Genomic DNA, 19,645 nt, shown 5'->3' on the forward strand with positions numbered 1-19,645 from the left:
GATGGGGTTTTGAGCAACCTGCTCTAGTGGGAGGTGTCCCTGCCCATGGAGAGAGGTTTGGAACTGGATGATTTTTAAGGTCCCTTCCAACTGAAACCAGTCTATGATTCTATGACTTCTATGTATAAGTAGGATTATTGCTTCCAAGATGTACAAAGAAATCATGCTACTTACTCAACACGGGAAACTCTTCAGCTGGAATATGACATCCAGTGAGGGGCATCACACAAGGCAGATGTGGATGAGTAGAACAGAATCAAGAAAAAAGGTGTCTTAAGGGAAAAAAGGGAAAAAAGGGGATAACAGGAGTTATCACTTTTTCTTCCTTAAAAAGCCTAAAGAAAATAAGGATGGAAAGGGCAAGCTATCTGCTTTGTCTACATTTGACGAAGTAGTTGTCAAATAGATAAAGAAAATGAGCTAAGGAATATTCTGTTCTGTGTGTAAAAGCTGTGAAAGATAAGAAGCAGCAGTAGAGGTTTAGGTCAGGTTAGGCATTATGTAAAACTGTCAGTGTTAATAACAGCGGATCCAACAGCCGATCCGCTAAGAATATGAATTTCCGTCCGCGCTGAGATCCCAGATATGCAACACCAAACCAGCAGCCCTTTGCCACATCTTAGTTTCTACTCTGTAAATTGAGTGGGAGGTTTCTGAGTAGAGAAGTGGGGGACATGGTGGAGGCCCCAGTTGCAGATGGTGCTGAGCAGGTGGCACGTGTTTGCGAGCACGGGTCTGGAGGAACCCTGCCCCAGTGCAGGGGATGGGTGTGATGAAACGGGAAAAAGGACTTCACTGAGAGGTTCAAATTAACAATTTATTTGGACTTCACTCACAGGTCCAATACGTCACTATTGCGAGTTCTATGTGTACAATGGCGATTACACTATTGCAATTTAAAATCAATTCACGGAATACACTATTGCAACCTACAAGTGATCCCAAAAAGTAACAACACAAACCACAAGCGCGCTAGATATTAATACCTTAAAAGAGTGCACAAATCACGATCTTAATAGCATGCCATATACCATACGTATGTTTCTTTATCACTTACCCCTTCTCTCAGGTAAGGTCGCTCAATCCCTGGGAAGTTACCCTGTACAGCGTCCTGGACAAGGGGGGGGACGAATCTCCTACAGGCCAGCTGTATTGTTGGAAGATTACCCCCATTTTCCTCCTCAAACCTTGCGGTTTATATTTCCTAATTCTGTGGGGGTGCAGGATTATGCCTGAGTGGATTACACTATCTGGGATGTTTACCTCTGGTGGTGCGATGGCCAAGTCTCTGTTGCCAATTTTGTGATGTCTAGCACTCAAAGTCATGGGACTAGTGGTGGGATGGGACTCAGGGCATTTTATTTGTTAAGGGAGTTAAGGCTCCATTCGGTTTCGGTTCTTATTGTGATGCAATCTTGAGACAACCCCGGGCTGAGCCGTTTTTGCAGCTCCCCCCAAGTTATCTCTGCATAGACAAGGCAAGGCGGAGATGAAGCTGAGTCGGATGACAACCCCCTGCATCTCACCTACTGTGCTCTGAAACCGGTTTGGCTGGGTGCTCCCATACAATGGGTGCGGTGGCCGCTGGAGATCACCAGCAGCTCTTGCACAATCATCCTTCCCCACGTGGGATGGAACAATTAGCAAAGAAGTTCACAGAAGCGATTTTTTTTCTTCCCCTTCAGGCAGCCAAACGCTTGGCTGTGAAGGTGGTAAGGTTTATCCCTCATTAAATTCTGCATTTTTTTCCTCAGCTCATTTAAATAACTTTGGAGCCGGAAACTTTTAGCTGCACGGTACCTTTGGGAAGGATGTTAAAATAGGTATCAAAACAGCTGGGGGCACACCATGGGTTTTTTGCAGACTTTTTAACCACACTTTCTTTTATGAATAAAGAAGCAGTTAATGACTTCTTCCGAGGTGAAAATGAAACAAAATATAGCTTGGCTGAAGAGAGTTTTAGAACTTCTTTGTTTACCAAGTTTGTATGCCTGTATTGCAAGGCCTGCATTTGAGGAAAAGAATATTGAAGGAAACAAAATGAGAAAATTGGAAATCTTTAGCTGAGGGGAAAAAAACCCCTCATCTTTCCTCCCCAAAGTTCCTGGTGTGTTTTCTATCTGCGAAGCCTATCGAGAGAGAAATGCCATGCGATAAGAAACATTTGTCATGTAGATAAAGCGGGATGAAACTGATAATGATTAAAGCGAAAAGCTTTTTCTGATATTTAGTAAACATTCATCGTTCTTAGATTGATTTCACAACACGGTTTTCTTGCAAAAACTCACAGAACTAAGTTTGGAGGTTTTAGAAAGAAAGCAGCCCATTTGTGGGGCATATTGTGGATAAACATTGACAGTTAATTTCAAAGTAAAATTGGACTCTATTTTATTCTACACTACTAGATTTTTTTTGGACTTCTGTACAATACACGTGTTACTAAGAGCAAAGTACTCATAATTTACAATGCATACCTCAGGAGAAGGGATTTTAAGCTGCTTGTAAACACTGAATTCTGGGTTTTATCCTTTTCATATCATTGTAGTGGAAAAAAAAAAATAAATTGCCAGCATTTCTGAAGCTTTTCTTCCAGAGGAGAAGTAGGACTGTTGGCAGAGCAAAACACCGTAGTTTCTGATTTGTTGTGACATCACTTATTGATCTGTATTTTAGACAAGATCAGGGAGGGGGGAAATGCAAGTCTTTCATCTTTTCCACTACTCTATCTTAACCATAATTCAAAGGAAGAGGTTTTCATTTTAGTCAAGAGGGATGAATCATAAAACTTTCCTGGATTAGAGAGCTATTCACTTCTTATCTTTGCTATAAAATGAAAAAAAAAAAAAAAAAAGAAAAAAAAAAAAGAAAACTCATGAAAAAATGACACACATGGTGTCCAGTTATTTGAAAAGCTGCTGTCAGCTCACTGTAACTCATCCTAGATCTGTACGCTAAACTTTTAATCTTTGTAGATTCTCTTCTTGAGAAACAGACAAGCTGTTTTTCTGAGATGTGATTTTTTTTCCTCTTTTTTGTTTTTCATCTGCATTATACAATACAGTAAGATGCTTTAATTTTTTATTTTGTATTTTTTGTAGGAACTTTTAATATTTTTGGTATAGTTTTATTATTAAAATAGTTTTACTCTTTTTTTTTTTTTTTAATAAGTAATTAAGAAATCAGCCTTTATCTGAGCAACACTGAAATAAGCAGGTTACCTACCCTACTGTGAAAAGACATGATTAACTGATTCAATCCATTGAATTATTTCATGTATGGGCTGCACAAAAAATATAATTTCAAGCTCAGTAATCTAATTTCTGGATAAGTTCTGCCAGAACACAGGTGTATTTTTAATGTTTAATAGTGCCTGCTGAGCAGAAGCTCTTAGCAGTGCCACGGGTCCTTACCATCCCTTTGTCTGCAGCCAAGTTTGATTACAACTGCTGCTCAGGAGTTTTGACACTAATTCTTTTTCAGAATTCCCTTATGTCTTAGATATTAATACCAATATACAACTTTTTTTTCCAGAGTTTAGTGAGGTATTAAATCCTCATTACACTTTTCAATGGGGCAGTTCAAAACAGTGCGAGAAAGGATGTGATTCTCTACTGCAGCCTCGAACAATTGAACAACGCCTCTGGGTTTGTAACTGCAAACAGCTCCCGTGTAGCTGCCTCCTCTTGAAGGCTTTATAGATTGTAGACAGTGGAATTATGTTACTTAACACAAAGTATAAGAGCAAAAATAATAATCGAGGATTTTTCGCACTGCTGCTGGTTGAGAAATTGAATTTCTGGGATTGAATCCAGAATCAGGCAGTGGGATTCTTTTGTGGGGAGGGAGAAGGTAAGCACAGACCTGTTAGATGGGAAAAGAATTCCAAAGCTTAGAATCATAGGATTGTCCTATGAGAGGGACCTTTAGAAGGGTTAGAAGGGACCTTTAAGATCATCTAGCCCAACCATCAACCTAACTCTGATAAAAAGCCATCACTAAACCATGTCACTAATCACTATGTCAACCTATCTTTGGAATACCTCCAGGGATGGTACCTCAACCACTTCCCTGGGGAGCCCATTCCAATGCATAATAACCCTTTCAGTGTAAAAAAATTTCCTAATATCCAATCTGCACCTTCCCTGGCACAACTTGAGGCCATTTCCTCTTGTCTTATCACCCAACTGCCTTCTCTTTTTGGAAAAAGCAAGACTAAGGAGCTTCACTCATGTCTTACACCACAAGAGGTTGTTTCACAACTAAGTTCAATCCCTTCAGTTGTTAGATATCTTCCGAAATTAAAAAAAAAAAAAAAAATTCTTATGCATGGATATGACTGATGTATCGGTGGAAGGGAATTTGAGGCAGATGAGAACAGTCAGTAAGCTTGGAAAGTAACACTACAGAAGGTGGTTTTGGAGATGTCAGTGTGGGATTTACTGTGGAGGGAAAAAGCATGTTACAAGGTAGAATATACATTTTGGAATGAGAAACAACAGGGAAAGCATAAACAGAATCCACTTTACAAAGAATACTTGCTGATCCATTATAGCAAAGAACTTCGTTACGTAACAAAAAAAAAAGAAAAAAAGTCAGCAAAAGAGATGTTTAAATAAAAGCAGGTACTACCAAGAATATAACAGCTACTTCTGTGGATTTGAGTGAGACCACTGAGCACCATATTCACTGAAGCATTTTTTTCTCTTTAATCAGACTTGCTGATGAATTATTATTTGTCAAATCCTTTTATTTATGCAAAATTTTTTCTCCATTTAGACAGCAGGAATCGCTTAAAGTAAAATTTTGAAAACTTTATTAAGTAGAATGTTGATTGAGAGTACTACATTTCAATACAGCATTTAAACATTGATTTATTCCTTTGAATACAAGCCGATTACATTGGGGTGAGAGCTCTTGACTTGGCAACACATATATTTTTCACGTATGCTTGAAACTGCAGTGTCACTGTCACGGTGTACCCCCAGCCAGCAATGAGGACCACAGAGCTGCTCGCTCACTGCCCCAGTTGAGATGGGGAAGAGAATCAGAAGAGTAAAAGTGAGAAAAAACTCATGTGTTGAGATAAATACAGTTTAATAGGTAGAGGAAAAGACACGCACGCAAGGAAAGCAAAACAAGGAATTCATTCACTGCTTCCCATGGGCAGGTGGGTGTTCAGCCATCTCCAGAAAAGCTGGGCTCCATCATGCGTAACGGTGACTTGGGAAGACAAACACCATCACTCTGAACATCCCCCCTCCATCCTTCTTCCCCAGCTCTACACACTAAGCATGACTTGATATGGTATGCGATATCCCTTTGGTCAGCTGGGGTCACCTGTCCCGGCTGTGTCCCCTCCCAACCCCCTGTGCCCCCCTAAGTCTACTCCCTGGTGGGGCGGTGTGAGGAGCAGAAAAGGCTCCAACTGTCCAGCAACAACCAAAAAACACCAGTGCGCCACCAACACCATTTCTTATCCCAAATCCAAACACAGCACTATACCAGCTGCCAGCAAGAAAGTCAGCTCTGTCCCAACTGAAGCCACGACAGTGAGTTTCTATGTTTTAGGTTAATTTTTTTTAAATACAACATCCAAAAGTTTGCCAACCTGGCAACATTATTTAATTGAAGAAAGGAACTGGACAAATAGACATGTTGTAGTGGTGTTGACGATGTTGAAAAGGAGAACGTTCCATTAAATGATTTGCATGAACATACCTTGATGCAAAATTAGACACCACTGTTATTCCAGTTAAAGCAGAAGCAATTTTTAGGGTCACCTTATCTTCCTCAGGGAATCATAGAATCAATCATAGAATCATAGAATGGTTTGGGTTGGAAGGGACCTTGAAGATCATTGAGTTCCCTGGGCAGGGACACCTCCCACTAGACCAGGTTGCTCAAAGCCCCACCAGTCTGCCCTTGAACACCTCCAGGGATGGGGCATCCACAACTTCTTCGGGCAACGTGGGCCAGTGTCTCACCACCCTCACAGTAAAGAATTTCTTCCTAATATCTAATGTAAATCTCCCCTCTTCTCATAAGGTCCTTCATCAACTCAGTCTCAGTTGGAGCAGGACCCTGAATGCAGAACAACATCTAATAGCAAAGGGATTTTTCAGGAAGTAGTTTCTGGTCAAACCACGACACCATTTCACATCATATTTTATGTCAGCAGCAGTTCTTCGTTACAAATCGAAGCAAAGCAATGTTACCCTACTGTTTCTAATGAAGCCATTCTTCCCAGAATTAAAAAAAAAAAGAAACTTGCTGCCATGTGCTTTTGATACAGATGTGCCCCTGACAGTTCTGGATTAACTGGGACCTGATTTCAGTTTAAAGGACCAGTCTAGATCTAGAACAAGATGTCACTCAATTTCAGCAGTGTATGAAATGTGTGGAATACACCACATATAACAGACTCCTCATCCTACAGACACTAATATTAATTTGCCGTTGACTAAGTCAGATGCATAATTTCAAACCAGCCCTGGATGTTGGAGACAGTAATGCAATTAAAGATAGACCTAAAGCAAGAGCAGCTGCTTTTGTGTGCCCGGTAGCACTCATCAGAATGCTGAAAACACTTTGTCTAAATGAGAATGGTTTGTTCCCCTGTGTGGATAACTTCACTTTTTAAAGTTTTCACTTGAACTGGAATATTTTGCATTGCAAGATATGTGTTCTTCACTACTGGGGTATTATTCAGTTTCCTTCATTATTCACATATTGCTCAAGTATTTTTTTAAATTACTAACAGGATTTCTAGGCAAAGTGATTCGGGTGAATGTGAGAACACTTTAAGTTGCATGTAATGTCTTAATATGAATTGCGTCTTCATAGTTTTCCTTTGCTTGTTCTATTTATTGTTTGCTTGTTTCTTATGACACTAATGGTAACCCAATGGAAACTACACATTCTCTGTTCCCTTTTTGCTGTCAAGACACCCCACCGTAGGATGCTCTCTTCTTTATAATATTATAGAATCATAGAATGGTTAGAGTTGGAAGGGACCTTAAAGATCATTGAGTTCCAACCCCCCTGCCATGGGCAGGGACACCTCCACTAGAGCAGGTATTAATACATGGTATTAAGCCCATCATCTGTACGACGTAGCCAGGTTTTGCTGCATTGGGGTTTTTGTTAGATTGGTTTTTATTTTACTTTTTTTTTTTTTTTAGCAGCATCCTCTCCTCAGGGTTTGTCTAATTTTACAGACTCTACTATAAAAAGTATCTTACTATTTCATGTGTACTCGTAAGTTCTGCAGGTTTTCCTGGCCTTCATTCTTTTAGAAATGCCAGTAATCTGGATAGAAATAATTTGCATAACTTGTATTTCAATTTATGACTTAGGCATGAAAAATGTTGCAATAATGATACTTGGAATTAAACAGAAGCTGTGGGGCTAGGGTAATTAATTTTCTTTAATGATGTGAACCATTAGAACAGCAGGATAAAATAGACTAGTAATTTGGAATATATGATAGTTATGAAAATAAAAACAAAGCCAATTTATTATATCTCTTAAAACATGCAGGTAAGAACATTAAAAACTACATTAAAACTGAAAAGATAAATATGGTATACACAGTCTATTAACCCTTTAAATTTTCTTTACTTTGTTTTTAGAGCCTGCTGACAGACCTCCTCTTCTTCTGATTGCAAGTTCAGAAACGATTGAGGTATTATACCTTAATGGAAGCCAGGTATCTGCCCGAACTCCCGTAAAAGGGTCTGCAGTTTTGACATTAGACTATAGCTACAAAGAGGACACGGTTTGTTGGATTGAATCGCGAGATCTTTCAAGCCAGCTGAAGTGTACCAAGCTAACAAAAGCTGGGAAGTTAACAGATGAGTGGATAATAAACATTGCTCAGTATCTTCACAGTAAGTATTTGACAGTGTTTTAGCAAAACAGTGGTGTCTGTCTTGGCAAACTGTTGCAGGAGCCTTCAGAGGTATTTTGGGGCTTGCGGTTGAAAATAGTCTTAAAACATTAAATATTGCAGCTCACACTGAAGCACTTTTATGTTTCTCACTCCTATATATATATATTCAGTGTGAGTTGCAATATTTATATCTATGCAAAACTTTTAAAGATGTGCATTTTTATAGACTAAATATAATGTGTGGAAGTGACAAAAGTGACAAAACCAGCAGCACAACGGAAGAAGAAATGTAAAATGTTTCCTTTTCTCTGGCAAAGTAGTGCAACATAAAGCTTGAAAGTCGTTCTTTGATATTGAGACAATATTACCAATGAATTAAAGACAGGCATGCTTATCACATTTGCTGTCAACTATCATAGGTATGTTGGTTCTTGAAAATAACAAAATATTTTATGACTTAGTGGAACTAAATTTCTGGCCTTTTTTACAATTAAAAACCAAATTTTTAACAGACCTAAACTCATCATACTGAATTAGTCTTTGGCATTACAGCATTATTTCTCAAAACGCTGTTACCTTCTGAAGGAGATGTTCAACCACTTACACCTTCTTATGTGAACAGACTGAAAAATAGCATGAAGTATTAAAAAAAAAAAAAAGCAATTTTTTTCATCTTTCATGGAAGAGGTGTCCACAGATCAGCTTATAAATGACAGCACTGAGGAGTGCAATGGTGGGGTTAATAACAAGCTTCTAAAAACTCAAGACAGGAACCTCAGATTGGACCTAAGATTTTGAAAAGTTCTTTTACAGAGAGATGGGCATGAAAGAATAGCTCTGAACGGATCTCAAACCCTCTGACCATCTGGTTCAGGAAGATTCTAATCACAAATTTGATTATAACTCTTAAAGATGTGTGTCAAAGTGATAAGTTCTTCATTGAGATTGTGCTTTAGAGTCTCAAGATAGCTGTTGTAAGATGTGGTCATTTCTGCAGAGTAAGGTGGGGTTTTTAACCTGTTTTCCTAAATATATATTTACTCGAATAGAAAATTAACTTAAAAAAAAAAGGGGGTTGGGTTTTGAATTTTTTGTCTACCGCTCATTATGACTGTTCTACTTTTAGAGAATTATTCTCCTTTTACCCTCTTACCCTAGATGTATAGTTTTTTGGGGTTTTTTGCCTTCTTCCTATTCTATTCAGGGTTTTTCTAATGTAATATTCTAGAGGGCTTTTCATACTTTAGAGATCTAAGAGCCCTAAAAATCTTGTTGGTAGTATTCGATAGTGCTTTTTTAATTCACTCTGGTATTGAAATTTTATTTTCTTTTCCTTTCAGTAAGTACAATCAAATTAACCACAGTCTTTAGCAAAATTTGTTTTGTATCGAGCCGTACGTGTGTCTGTTCTGTCACTTATCTTCATTATCAGGGTGGACCTTAGCACTATGTTTTTGTAGTTCTCCACCAGTTCTCTCCCGTGTTCCTCTCCCTCTGTTCTCTGCGTGTGAAGAGAATTGCTAATCTCTGTGGCGTTCGGATCTGCATTAGTGCATCTGTTTGCAAAATTAAGGCTGTGTGATGGGTTTGAAATGAGTACAGTGCCTGGAATTAATGAGCTAATCATTTTTCATCGTGCTAGTACACATCAGCCTGTGGTCTCTAATATTTTTCTGAAACTTGACTGTAATCGTTCAATCTTGTTTAAATGAAGAATAGAAATTCCCGTGGACATGGATCGACTGCAGAGACTTGTTCCAGCTTCTTCTTTAATTTTGATTTGGAAAATGGTACTTGGAGGCTTAGAGAAAGATTGCTTGGTGTTAGATTTGGAGCTCTGACTGACAAAATCAAGCAGATTCAGCTGTGGTGGTAATTTTTTTTCCAGACACACGCATCTACAGATGTTGTTCTTGGATTGTGGCAGCAGAGCAGCGGCAGTCCCCGTGGTGTGAACGTGCCTTCTCAGGGGGGCAGTAAGTGTGAAAGCTGCTTTTGTCCCACACCTGCTCAAAACTGAGCAGTGAATGGTCTCACCAGACTGGTTCACTGGGGCATCTGAGGCACAAGACAGCACGGACAAACGGGTGCTCCTTATGGGAATAATAACTTCCAAAGGTTCGGTCAGAACTCATCTGGTGCAGATTTCTTGGTGTTTTTTTTTTTTTGTTTTATCCCAGTACTTAATGCAGAAATTATCTACCTGTGCTTATTAAGCCTGTTTCAGGCTTGTAAGTTTTTATTATATCATGGATAGGTTTTGTTTGATAGGTTTATCCTTTTAAATAAGCATAGGCTTCTGTAGGCATGGCACTATCAACACAGGCATTCTTGTCTTAGCCAAGGCCAGGCATTGGCATGTTGCTTCATCTTTGTCTTTTCAAGACCAAGAAGTTTTTGGAAGAGAAGCTGGAAAATTTCCTCTTGGAAAGATTTACATAGAGTGTTGGAGCCAAATAGGCTTTCAGGGAAGATTCTCATATAAGGCAGGCTGATACAACCACTGCCCGTAACAGGCATGCTCCTTGCCAGTTTATACGTGCTCACAGCCCACTTCCGCTTTGTACAGAAAGATGCTCAGGAGCAATCGTTTACATAAAGTGCTACCTCTAGGACCAAACAAGCAAAAATTCTCTTTAATGGCACGAAGGTGGAAAATCTCTCACAATTTTCTGACCTCCCAAAGCCATGACGTGCAACCTTATACTAATACTTTAATGTGCTGGGGTGTGGCAGGGGGTGACAAGAGCAGCATCTTCTGGATAACAGAATTTCCTTCTTCCTCATTTTAAGAGGCATTTTTTTTTTGTCTTCGTCATTACAAGTACCAAGCACCTTATGTGCTCTCCAAACAAGCACCGGCCAGCACAGCCTGGGTTTTAGCCACTATTCTTCTGCAGAATATAACAAAATCTCTTCTGGGATGGTGCTTCAGAGCATGATATTTTCTGCTTGGCTGGTATTTGATTCAGGTTTTCTTGGCACTCGGTTATCACAGTACACCAGTACAAATCCTGGAATGCTTGTCTTTAGCTTTGCCACCTCATGGTGTTTTATACCTCCAGTCGATCCTACCTTGCCTTGGAAGGCTCACAGGCTTCTTTGTTGGCAGATGTGCTTGTACAGGACCGATCTGGATGAAAAGAAACCTCTTGCTTCTTCCATACTGATTCGGTTTTAATCTAGGTGCCTTCCCTTGCCTGCCCTACCACTGACCACATGGTGGAAGAGTCGCTCTGAGGTTGGAAACAGGGGATGGGCATGGAGGGTCATCATCTCCAGAGGGCAGAAGATGCCTCTCTGCTTGCGGAAACCAGCACCTTCTACTTGCCCACATGATCACAAGCCAAAGCTGACTTTTTGGCTCTCCTGCATTTTGGATGTGGTTTCTGAGAAGACCATCAGACAGGGATCCCAGAGGGTTTGACCAGGATCCAACAGCTTCTGGTTACATTCCTGTTTTCTTCCATGGTTTTGGCCCCCCTAGTTGTCCCCCCACCCCCTGGCCTAAAACACTTCCTAGTAGTGATTAACCACAGCTACTAGTGCTCTGTTCAGAATAGCTACAATCATTTAGCTTGGCATTGATGAGCCTCAATCATTGAAGGAAACACTAAGCTCTAGAGATGATGCTTCTGTCAGCAGCCTTCCTGTGAAGTTCCTGTGAATATTCATGAGAAATCAAAGCAAAGTTTGGCTTACTCAGGAGGAGAACAACTGTGAAGATCTTGGGGGAGGTGTTTATTCCTACATAAAGTCTGCCCAGAGCTTGTCTCCAGACAGGCGTTATAAACTGTCATATAGTTGTAGAATGTGATTTTTCTTTTTCTTCCGTGACAGACAGCCCATGCCTACAGACCTCCTAGAAGATGAACAGAAATGAGAAGGCTTCATAACAAAGGTCATTTACACCTCAAATAGCACTTCAGTAGCGTTCAGAGCATCTGATACAGTAACAGGAGCAAGAATGGGATGTGAGAAGAGGATCCTAAAGAAATATCACAGCCTACTTCTCCTGTATATGGCGTCCATTCCTAGAGCCCTGACTGATCCTGTATTGCTGTTCTTGCATTTCTGGGAAGACTGGACAAATTATGTTTCTGGGATAGTGACCTTACTTACTTTGTCCAAAGTTTTTTGGTTGGGTTTTTTATAGTGTCAGTATCTCATTCTTAAGTGCTCTACACAGAGCAATCATTAAATATATAGAAGTAGAATACTTTTCACATTATTTTCATATTTATTCAGCTTGCGTTTCCCATCTCCTTTTACTGCCCAGTCTCCTGAGGTCCTGCAGTTCTTCAAAACTGGCCCTCCTCTTTACTATTCTCGAAACATTTTTATTATTGGATATAAATACCCACACCTGGGTATTCATGCTGTCTTCTAGGTGACCTGCAAATGTTATTTCACACAGGTTCCAGCACAGATCACTGCTTACTGATGCTTAACGGGGAACCAATTTTGGACCCCATCTTAGGTACATGCGTACATCGCTATTATATGTGTAAGACTACATCTTTCCTGAGTCTTCCCTCATGGCTTCCTGAATGGATCTTGGAATTTTCATGTTTCCATGTTTAAAATTTATTTTACTTTCCATGAGCTTTTAGCTGTTCCTCTTCAGAGCAGCCACAAGTCCAAATCTTCAGTTGGATGTCCTTCATACTCCATGGCCTGGTACGGGAAATGCTTTCTTTGCATCATCCTTGCATGTGTCCATACATTCCTTCCTTATTTTGGTGTACCTGGACTTACAGAACTTTTGATCCAGTATTTTATACAGCCTTGATGAGGTGCTTTCCTGGTGCAGTATGGACTTTTATTTAGTGGAGGAAACAATGCTATCTGATAATTGTCCTTTCAGGTACAGTTTTTCTACCCCCTGCGATGAAAAGACTCCTTTGAGACTCAGGCCTGTACACATACTTCCTTTTACCAGTATGCTCCTATCTTCAGCTCCTGTCTTGTTTTTTTTTTTCTGATTATTGGTTATATATAGCCTTTTTGTGATTATCAGGTTTACTAGAAGAAAAAGGGTAGTTCTCATCTTTTTGTTAAAAACATTCATTCAACCTTTCTGTTCCAACAAGCACGATCAGTTGGATCTCATCCTTTCACTGTGGTGGGTACCGCAAATCCATTATCTTGTTTTATGAATTCGTGTATTTGGTATATATTTCAATGCTTGATGGTGTTTGCACAAAAGTTAAGATACAATCTGTGAGAACAGAGCTCCAAAGAGGGCCTTGCATATATTAGGAGCTTCTAAATGTTAGCTGTGAAGGATCTGTCTGCTTTTACTGCATCTTCTGGATTCAGTCCATTCAATTTGACTTGAGGATTGTGCTATCAGCTTGAATAGTGTCCCTGTAACATTATGTCATTTTGAGGCAGAAGCTTCTATGGCAGATGCTCTGAATTGGTGGTGTTTCCCTCCAAAGTGAGGTTACCTGCATTTAATCCCTTTTGATATAAGAGCTAGTAATTAACTGCCTGTTAATTGCCAAGAATGGATTTTTTCAGTCATACAAAGATATGATACTGTTTCTTCAAGCTTTGTTATTTATCCAGCTTCCACAATTGATCTTTCATTGACATCAGTCAAACCCTGATTCTTTCCTAGCAAAGCTGTTGTGCTGTCGGGTTTCTTTGTATATGCTTTTCAGTAGCCGTGCCCTGGACAGTTAATTCTCAGACTGAGTACAGAAAATAAAATGTCTTATCTCAATGGCGTTGCTCAGTGCAGATTTGTGATTTCTTCTTTTTTTTCCCCCTCCTCTAAAATCCTCGACTCTGCCTGGGCCAGTCTCCTGAACCCTGTCTCTGCAAAGCCTGTTCTCTGCATGTCCTTATCCTCAGTTCTGCATTGCTGAATTCCCTTTTCCCTGTTTTTTCAGCTTTCTAGCTGAACATTTTCAGACTTCCATCTTAATTAGCTTCATTATTGTCCAAACAGTGGGACATGACTGTCTTCCTTACATCCCAGCCCCTCCTTGATAGCAAAGGTCTTGTACCAGGGAGAAAATCCAAGAGCAAGCCGGCTCTCACCTCCCACAGCAGCAGATGGAGTTTGTAAATAAAAAATGAACACTTCGTCATAGTATCGGTAACCACGTAAATTTATCTTTATCAGGCATAGTGCAGAGGGACTCTTCCTCTCTGTTAAATTGAATTATTATACTCCTTGTCAAACAGTAACATTTGGATTTGGTTAACGAGGTTTTGAAGATAGACTGAAATAATTGTGGGGCTGTAAAGATCTAATGTATAGATAAATAGGTTGCTGCAAATAGAAAATGCACAAATTTGTAGTGAATATTTTACAAATGCCTTTATATCCCCAGATCGAAGAATAATGAAATGCCAGGAAAAATAAAAATAAAATAAAATAAACAAACAAACAAACAAACCCCAAACCCACCAATAATTTTTTTATAAAATCTGGAATTAAATAATGCGTGTTTTATGGAATTAGACACACATTTTCTCATAAACCTTTGACATTGATATACACCAGGTTGGCTTCATTTTGGTTTTTACTTGGTAGCCACTGGAACTATTCTTTGTAATATGATTTTCGCAGAAACTGAACTTGTTCTGCTTCTGTAAATCCACTGTGGACTTCCATAATGGGCAAGTGGCACAGAGATTTGCATAGCCCAGCCTTCTCAGAGGTCAGGAGAGATGCTCCCTCATTCCTTTCATTCCAGCTCTGGCTGGGCAGTTTCTTTGCTATCTCCTGAAACCAGATAATCTTTTTTGTTTTGTTTTGTTTTGCTTTTTCCCTTTGTAACATGCTGCAAATGAAACAAGAAGAGAATGGTGTTGCCTTTTGCAACCAAAACTTGTACCCTCTCCTGGTGCCGTGCAGGATCTGAGCACCTGTCCAGCTAGAGCAATTTTTAAAGGTCCTCTACTCTTTATGCTACAGCTTTCAGGCTCTTGAAATGTCCTCAGTATTCACAGAAGCTTGTCTTCTGCCTTTCTTCTAAGGAAGAAGATGTATATAGGAGATATATAGAAGGCTTATCCTTGTAACATGCCCATTTCAATAAAGTTGGTTATGAACTTGAGGCTTCAGGTGCACAGTCTTAGGAACTATCTTCAATGGCAATAAAATATCTGATTAATATTTTAGTATTAGATACCATCAACTAATTATATATACATGAACCTTTTTTTTTTTTTAATTTTCTACTGGTTCTTTATTATTTTATTTGTTTCCCATTTTTTAAGCTATACCTACTGGTTTTCTTCCTAAACAGAGATATTTCTTTGTAAATTCATGTCACACACAATGCTCATCAGGTTTTCTTCAATTAGTCTAATTGACAGCAAATTTGCTACTTAATTCCAGATATTAATTTATTAATGCAAATATTTCATTCAGACTTTATCAAAAAAATCCAACTAAAGTCAACTGAAGAAGTCAAGAAACCTTTCTTTTTGTATCTTGTACTTCAGATTGTGTAGTTAAAATTAGTTCTTCTGCCTCCAAGAGACTTTTCTCTGAGTCATAAATCACAGAACACAAGTTGCACCCACACTGCAATAAAATTAAAAAAGAAAAGTCTGTGGTTCTCCAAAAGGACTTCTGTCTTTAGAGGAAAGAAGGGGACATAAGAAAAACTATAAACCCCAAATACTGTTTGTTTACATCCAACATCATAACTGGTACCTTATTTTGATACCAAAATACGGTATCACTTATGAAGCACTTGAGCAATTACAGACCAAAGTCCACGACTTTGCCCTTCTATATCAGGTGCACAGTAGTCCAGAAACCTCTGCCTGCTGTATCATTCTAGGAAAGGAGCAGGAAGAAAAAAAAAAATCTGCTTACACAGTTTATGCAATGAAAAGAGTATTAGAACGAAACCCAAGCATTAGGGAGTTGAGATCTAGCTGGTGGCCTCCACTAATTGTTGTGCTTTGCAACTCATATTTTGACCTAATGCTTTGTATTGCTACAGGGGAAAGGGTAAATAAAGATCATGCTTTTCATAAATGAGTGAGAAATTGCATTAATCCAAGTAAAGGTGAAACCAAAAGCTACTTATCTGATAAAATAAAAAGCAGTTGTTGCATCTTTGTCACCGCTTTTTAAGAAATTATGTCGGCTGGATGGCTTTGGGCTCTGGGCCGCTCTGCTTTCAGTCCTCGCTACAGCCTGGGTGTTTCTGGGCTCTGGGCTGTGACGGAGCCACACCAAAGTATTCCTGTGGGTCAGAATAAAATCCAGGGCTTGCTCTTTCCATAGTACTTTCTCAGGAGCTCTTAGGGAAAGAGGAGTCGCATGTTTGCATATGCTGACAAAACTGTGATCATTATTTACACTGTGGTGGGCATGACAAATTAAAACCACCATCTGATTTGGGGGTTTAATATATGATTGCTTTTCTTCAGTTTTTCACTTCTTTTGAATGCCAGAAGCAATGAGTAGCTCTAAGAGCTTCACTTCATAGAAATATTTTTGTCTTCTCAATGCACAAAATGTACGTTGAGGATTTCTACTTAGAAGGAAGCAAATTCGATTTAAAACTTTCTTTTGACTTCGGCTGTGGAGTAGAACTTGAAATGCCGAAAACCTTATGGATCATGTCAGCGTGACGAAATAAATAAAATGGAAGAACAAATCCCATCCTTCTCGCTATTTGTCAGTGAGGCTGAATGAAATAAAATCTTGGGCTTGCTTTAAAATTTTAAATGGTGGTTTTAGTGAAGCACTTATTCTGAAATTCTGTAATTGAAAAAATACATCTAGCAAATCTTTTAGGTGGAGTAAATCAGTTTTGCTAAAGCGAGGCTTAAGCTGTACAAATTCCTTAGTTCTGGAAAAAAGCATTTTGGTCATTGCAAGTAATTAAATGAGAAGGGGAGAATATGCAAAAGGGTTGCTCTGTTTGCGCAAAGCTGAAGCCCCGCATTTTATCAACATGTCAGAGAACAGCTGCAGGTTGATGGGTTGGGTTAGGCATTCACCGCCACGCTTCTCGAGCTGATGATAAAGTTTGGATAGTCTTTGCCTGTCTAATTGCGTAAAATCTCTGTCGCACTATATAAGCAAAAATAATGAGCTGATTGAGGAGTGTGTGGGGACACCCGCCAGGATTTGCATTTCCAAGCACTCTTGCTCTTTTTGGCATTTTTGTACTTACTTGCATGTCATCTGTTGATATTTTACTTAAGCATATGATTCCATTTTTTAATATGAGGGAGTATTTTTATGTTTATATGTAAGGAGATAAAATGTAATGTGTTTTAAAAGATTAACGTTAGGTCTCTTCTAGTTAGGAATATACTGAAAATATGTGTTTTGATTTTAAGAGTCTTTGAAGGATGTAATGGTTAGTCATTGACTCTGCTCAAATGGTTGCAAAATCCAGATTTGTTTTAAATAGTCATAATCACTGCATTCACTTCAGAAAGGGACCCATTGGGAAGAGGAGACTTAAGTAAGATGAAGTAGTGGGAAAACATTTTTTATAAACATCTGTGAATGCACTGTTCTTTGTCTTCCAAAATAATTGGTCACAGTTTGAGTTTTTGGGGTTTTTCCTTTTGCAAACATACACTCGGACAATTATTCTTTCATAGACTGAGAAAAAAAATATGTATATTTGAAGATAGCTGCTCTGAAAAGACCTGAAATACTCTTCAGCATGGACTGGAGAGCCTGGTGCCAGGCAGGGGGACTGCTGGCCTGAGGGATGCTGGGGAAGGGGAAGGCAGAGCCCGGGCAGCCCCCAGTGACCTGCTCCTGCTCCGCTCTGAAACATAGGGAGCATCAACAGCCCATTGGGAAAACTCACAGCCCCAGTAATTTAACATTTAGGGTAGGCAAAAAATATTACTACAAGGAAGATTGTTGCAGAGGGGACCTAGAGAAGGGATGCAATGCATATTCACGTCTCTCCTCTGTATTTCTTAGCAAATATTGGGACAAATTCTTTTTACTGTTACGTGAAAGGAGGAGTGATTTAGGAGGAAAGGCATAATGCTGGTAGTCAGGAGACCACTGTTTTTCCCGAGACTTACGGGATGACATTTAGCAAGTAATCTCGTCTTTTCCCCTCTAAATGCAAAATGAGAATAACAGCATTTCCATATGGCATAGGGATGCTGTGAGGTTTAAAAACTGAAATGCTAAAATGATGGGGGATACACAAGGTGGGAGTAGTTAGCACAAAGTACATAAGACTTCTGTAGTTGAGAAGAGGTGGGATTAGGGCCTCATATCATTCTAAAGTGGTGAGGTTTGGAAAGGGCTGGAAGCTTTCTCAAAGCAAAGTTCAAGTTCTGCAAATAGAAGAACATTGAGCTTGAGCTGTATTACTGGAAGCAACAGCTACTGAGTGGTTTATGAGACTTTTTAATGGCATCTATGGTGGTATTCCATTTTAAGATAATACTTAAGGAGACCAATACTTGGATCCCACCACGATAGTGATAATGATAGGAATAAATAAACAAAAAAAAAGAAGCAGTGTCCTGATATCTGCATGAAAATGGATAGAAAAGTAATTAATGCATAACTCTAAACCCATGTTTTATTTTTATTTCTTGCATTACTGGAAATAAGTTAGCAAGAAAAAAAAAAGTCTTGTTTATATATTTTTTAAGTGCATCACCAGTGCCTGTATTTTAAGACTGGGCAGTTGTCTGCTTTGTTGGTCAGGTCAAATATAATAAATAACAGTCTTCTCCTCAGAAGTTACTATTTTGATATTGAAAAGTTGCAATAAATGGATGAAAAAAAGAAAAGATAGGAAGAAAGGGAGGATAAGGTAACGATTACATGAGTATGCATTTGTTCTAGTCGGTTGGCCGTCAGCATTCAGAGATGTGAAGAGTTTTATTTGTTTGTTTTGCTCACACTTTAATACGCGGCCAGTGACGTTTCTGGGTGCTGTGGAGTGGGTTCGGGTGTCTTGCAGAAGTACAAGCACGCTGAAGGCATCAGGTGGTGACAATGATTCCTCTGTGCTGCAGCAATAGTTACCCATGGATATAATAGTCCTTAGTGAACTATTTCACTTTCAGAGGGAAAAAAAAAAAATGAAGAAAACAGCTTAATATCCTTTAATATAAGAAGTACTTTCTTTTCCTTTCCTTAGCAACCCTAAAAAAAGAGGCTATCTCATCTGGTAAGGTACATGATATGGTTTTGTTTCAGAGATATTATGCGGAACAATGAGGTATGTATTTGTGAACTCCGCAGGTTATATTTTGTATAACTGAAGATATTTTAAAATTTTCTAGTATTCTCTAAGTCGTAATTCTCAAGCTGGATTAAAATTGGACTCCGTATGCAGATTTTTATTATATTATATCAAATTCTGTAGTAAAATATATTTTAGCAAATGAATTTTTTTGAAAGTGTAATGTCTTCTCCCTTTCCCTTAATATGTTTGAGATGAAGATAAAGACTTTTTATATGCAATATGTATATATCTACACATCAGAATGAAATATTCTATGGTCAGTATTACCTGCTGATTAAAATTGAATGTAATAATGCCCTCTGGGAAACAGATTGATTTATAGCATTAGGTCGTATCATAAACTGCATATTCATATTGTCTAGACCATATATTGCTAATAGCAATATATAGTGGGCTTGAAATGAAATTATCCTCCAAAATTATGGTATGCATTTTACCTGCAAGAAATTCCAGCATACTCCAGATCCCGTGAACCAGTGTTGTCTGACAAACGTTACCTTCCACAGAAAATGTGCAATATGAGTTT

General features: G+C 38.9%; 1 protein-coding gene across 1 annotated transcript in view; it reads left to right on the plus strand.

Moving 5' to 3' along the window:
- The window catches only part of LRP1B (LDL receptor related protein 1B), a 575,621-nt gene that overhangs the window by 214,418 nt on the left and 341,558 nt on the right, over positions 1-19,645 (plus strand). The window contains exon 6 of the mRNA XM_074145610.1: positions 7,632-7,889. Within this exon, the coding sequence (XP_074001711.1) occupies positions 7,632-7,889 (258 nt within the window). The remainder of the gene's footprint in view (positions 1-7,631; positions 7,890-19,645) is intronic.

The sequence above is a fragment of the Numenius arquata genome, chromosome 3 (genome assembly GCF_964106895.1).
Source record: "Numenius arquata chromosome 3, bNumArq3.hap1.1, whole genome shotgun sequence".
NCBI lineage: Eukaryota > Metazoa > Chordata > Aves > Charadriiformes > Scolopacidae > Numenius > Numenius arquata.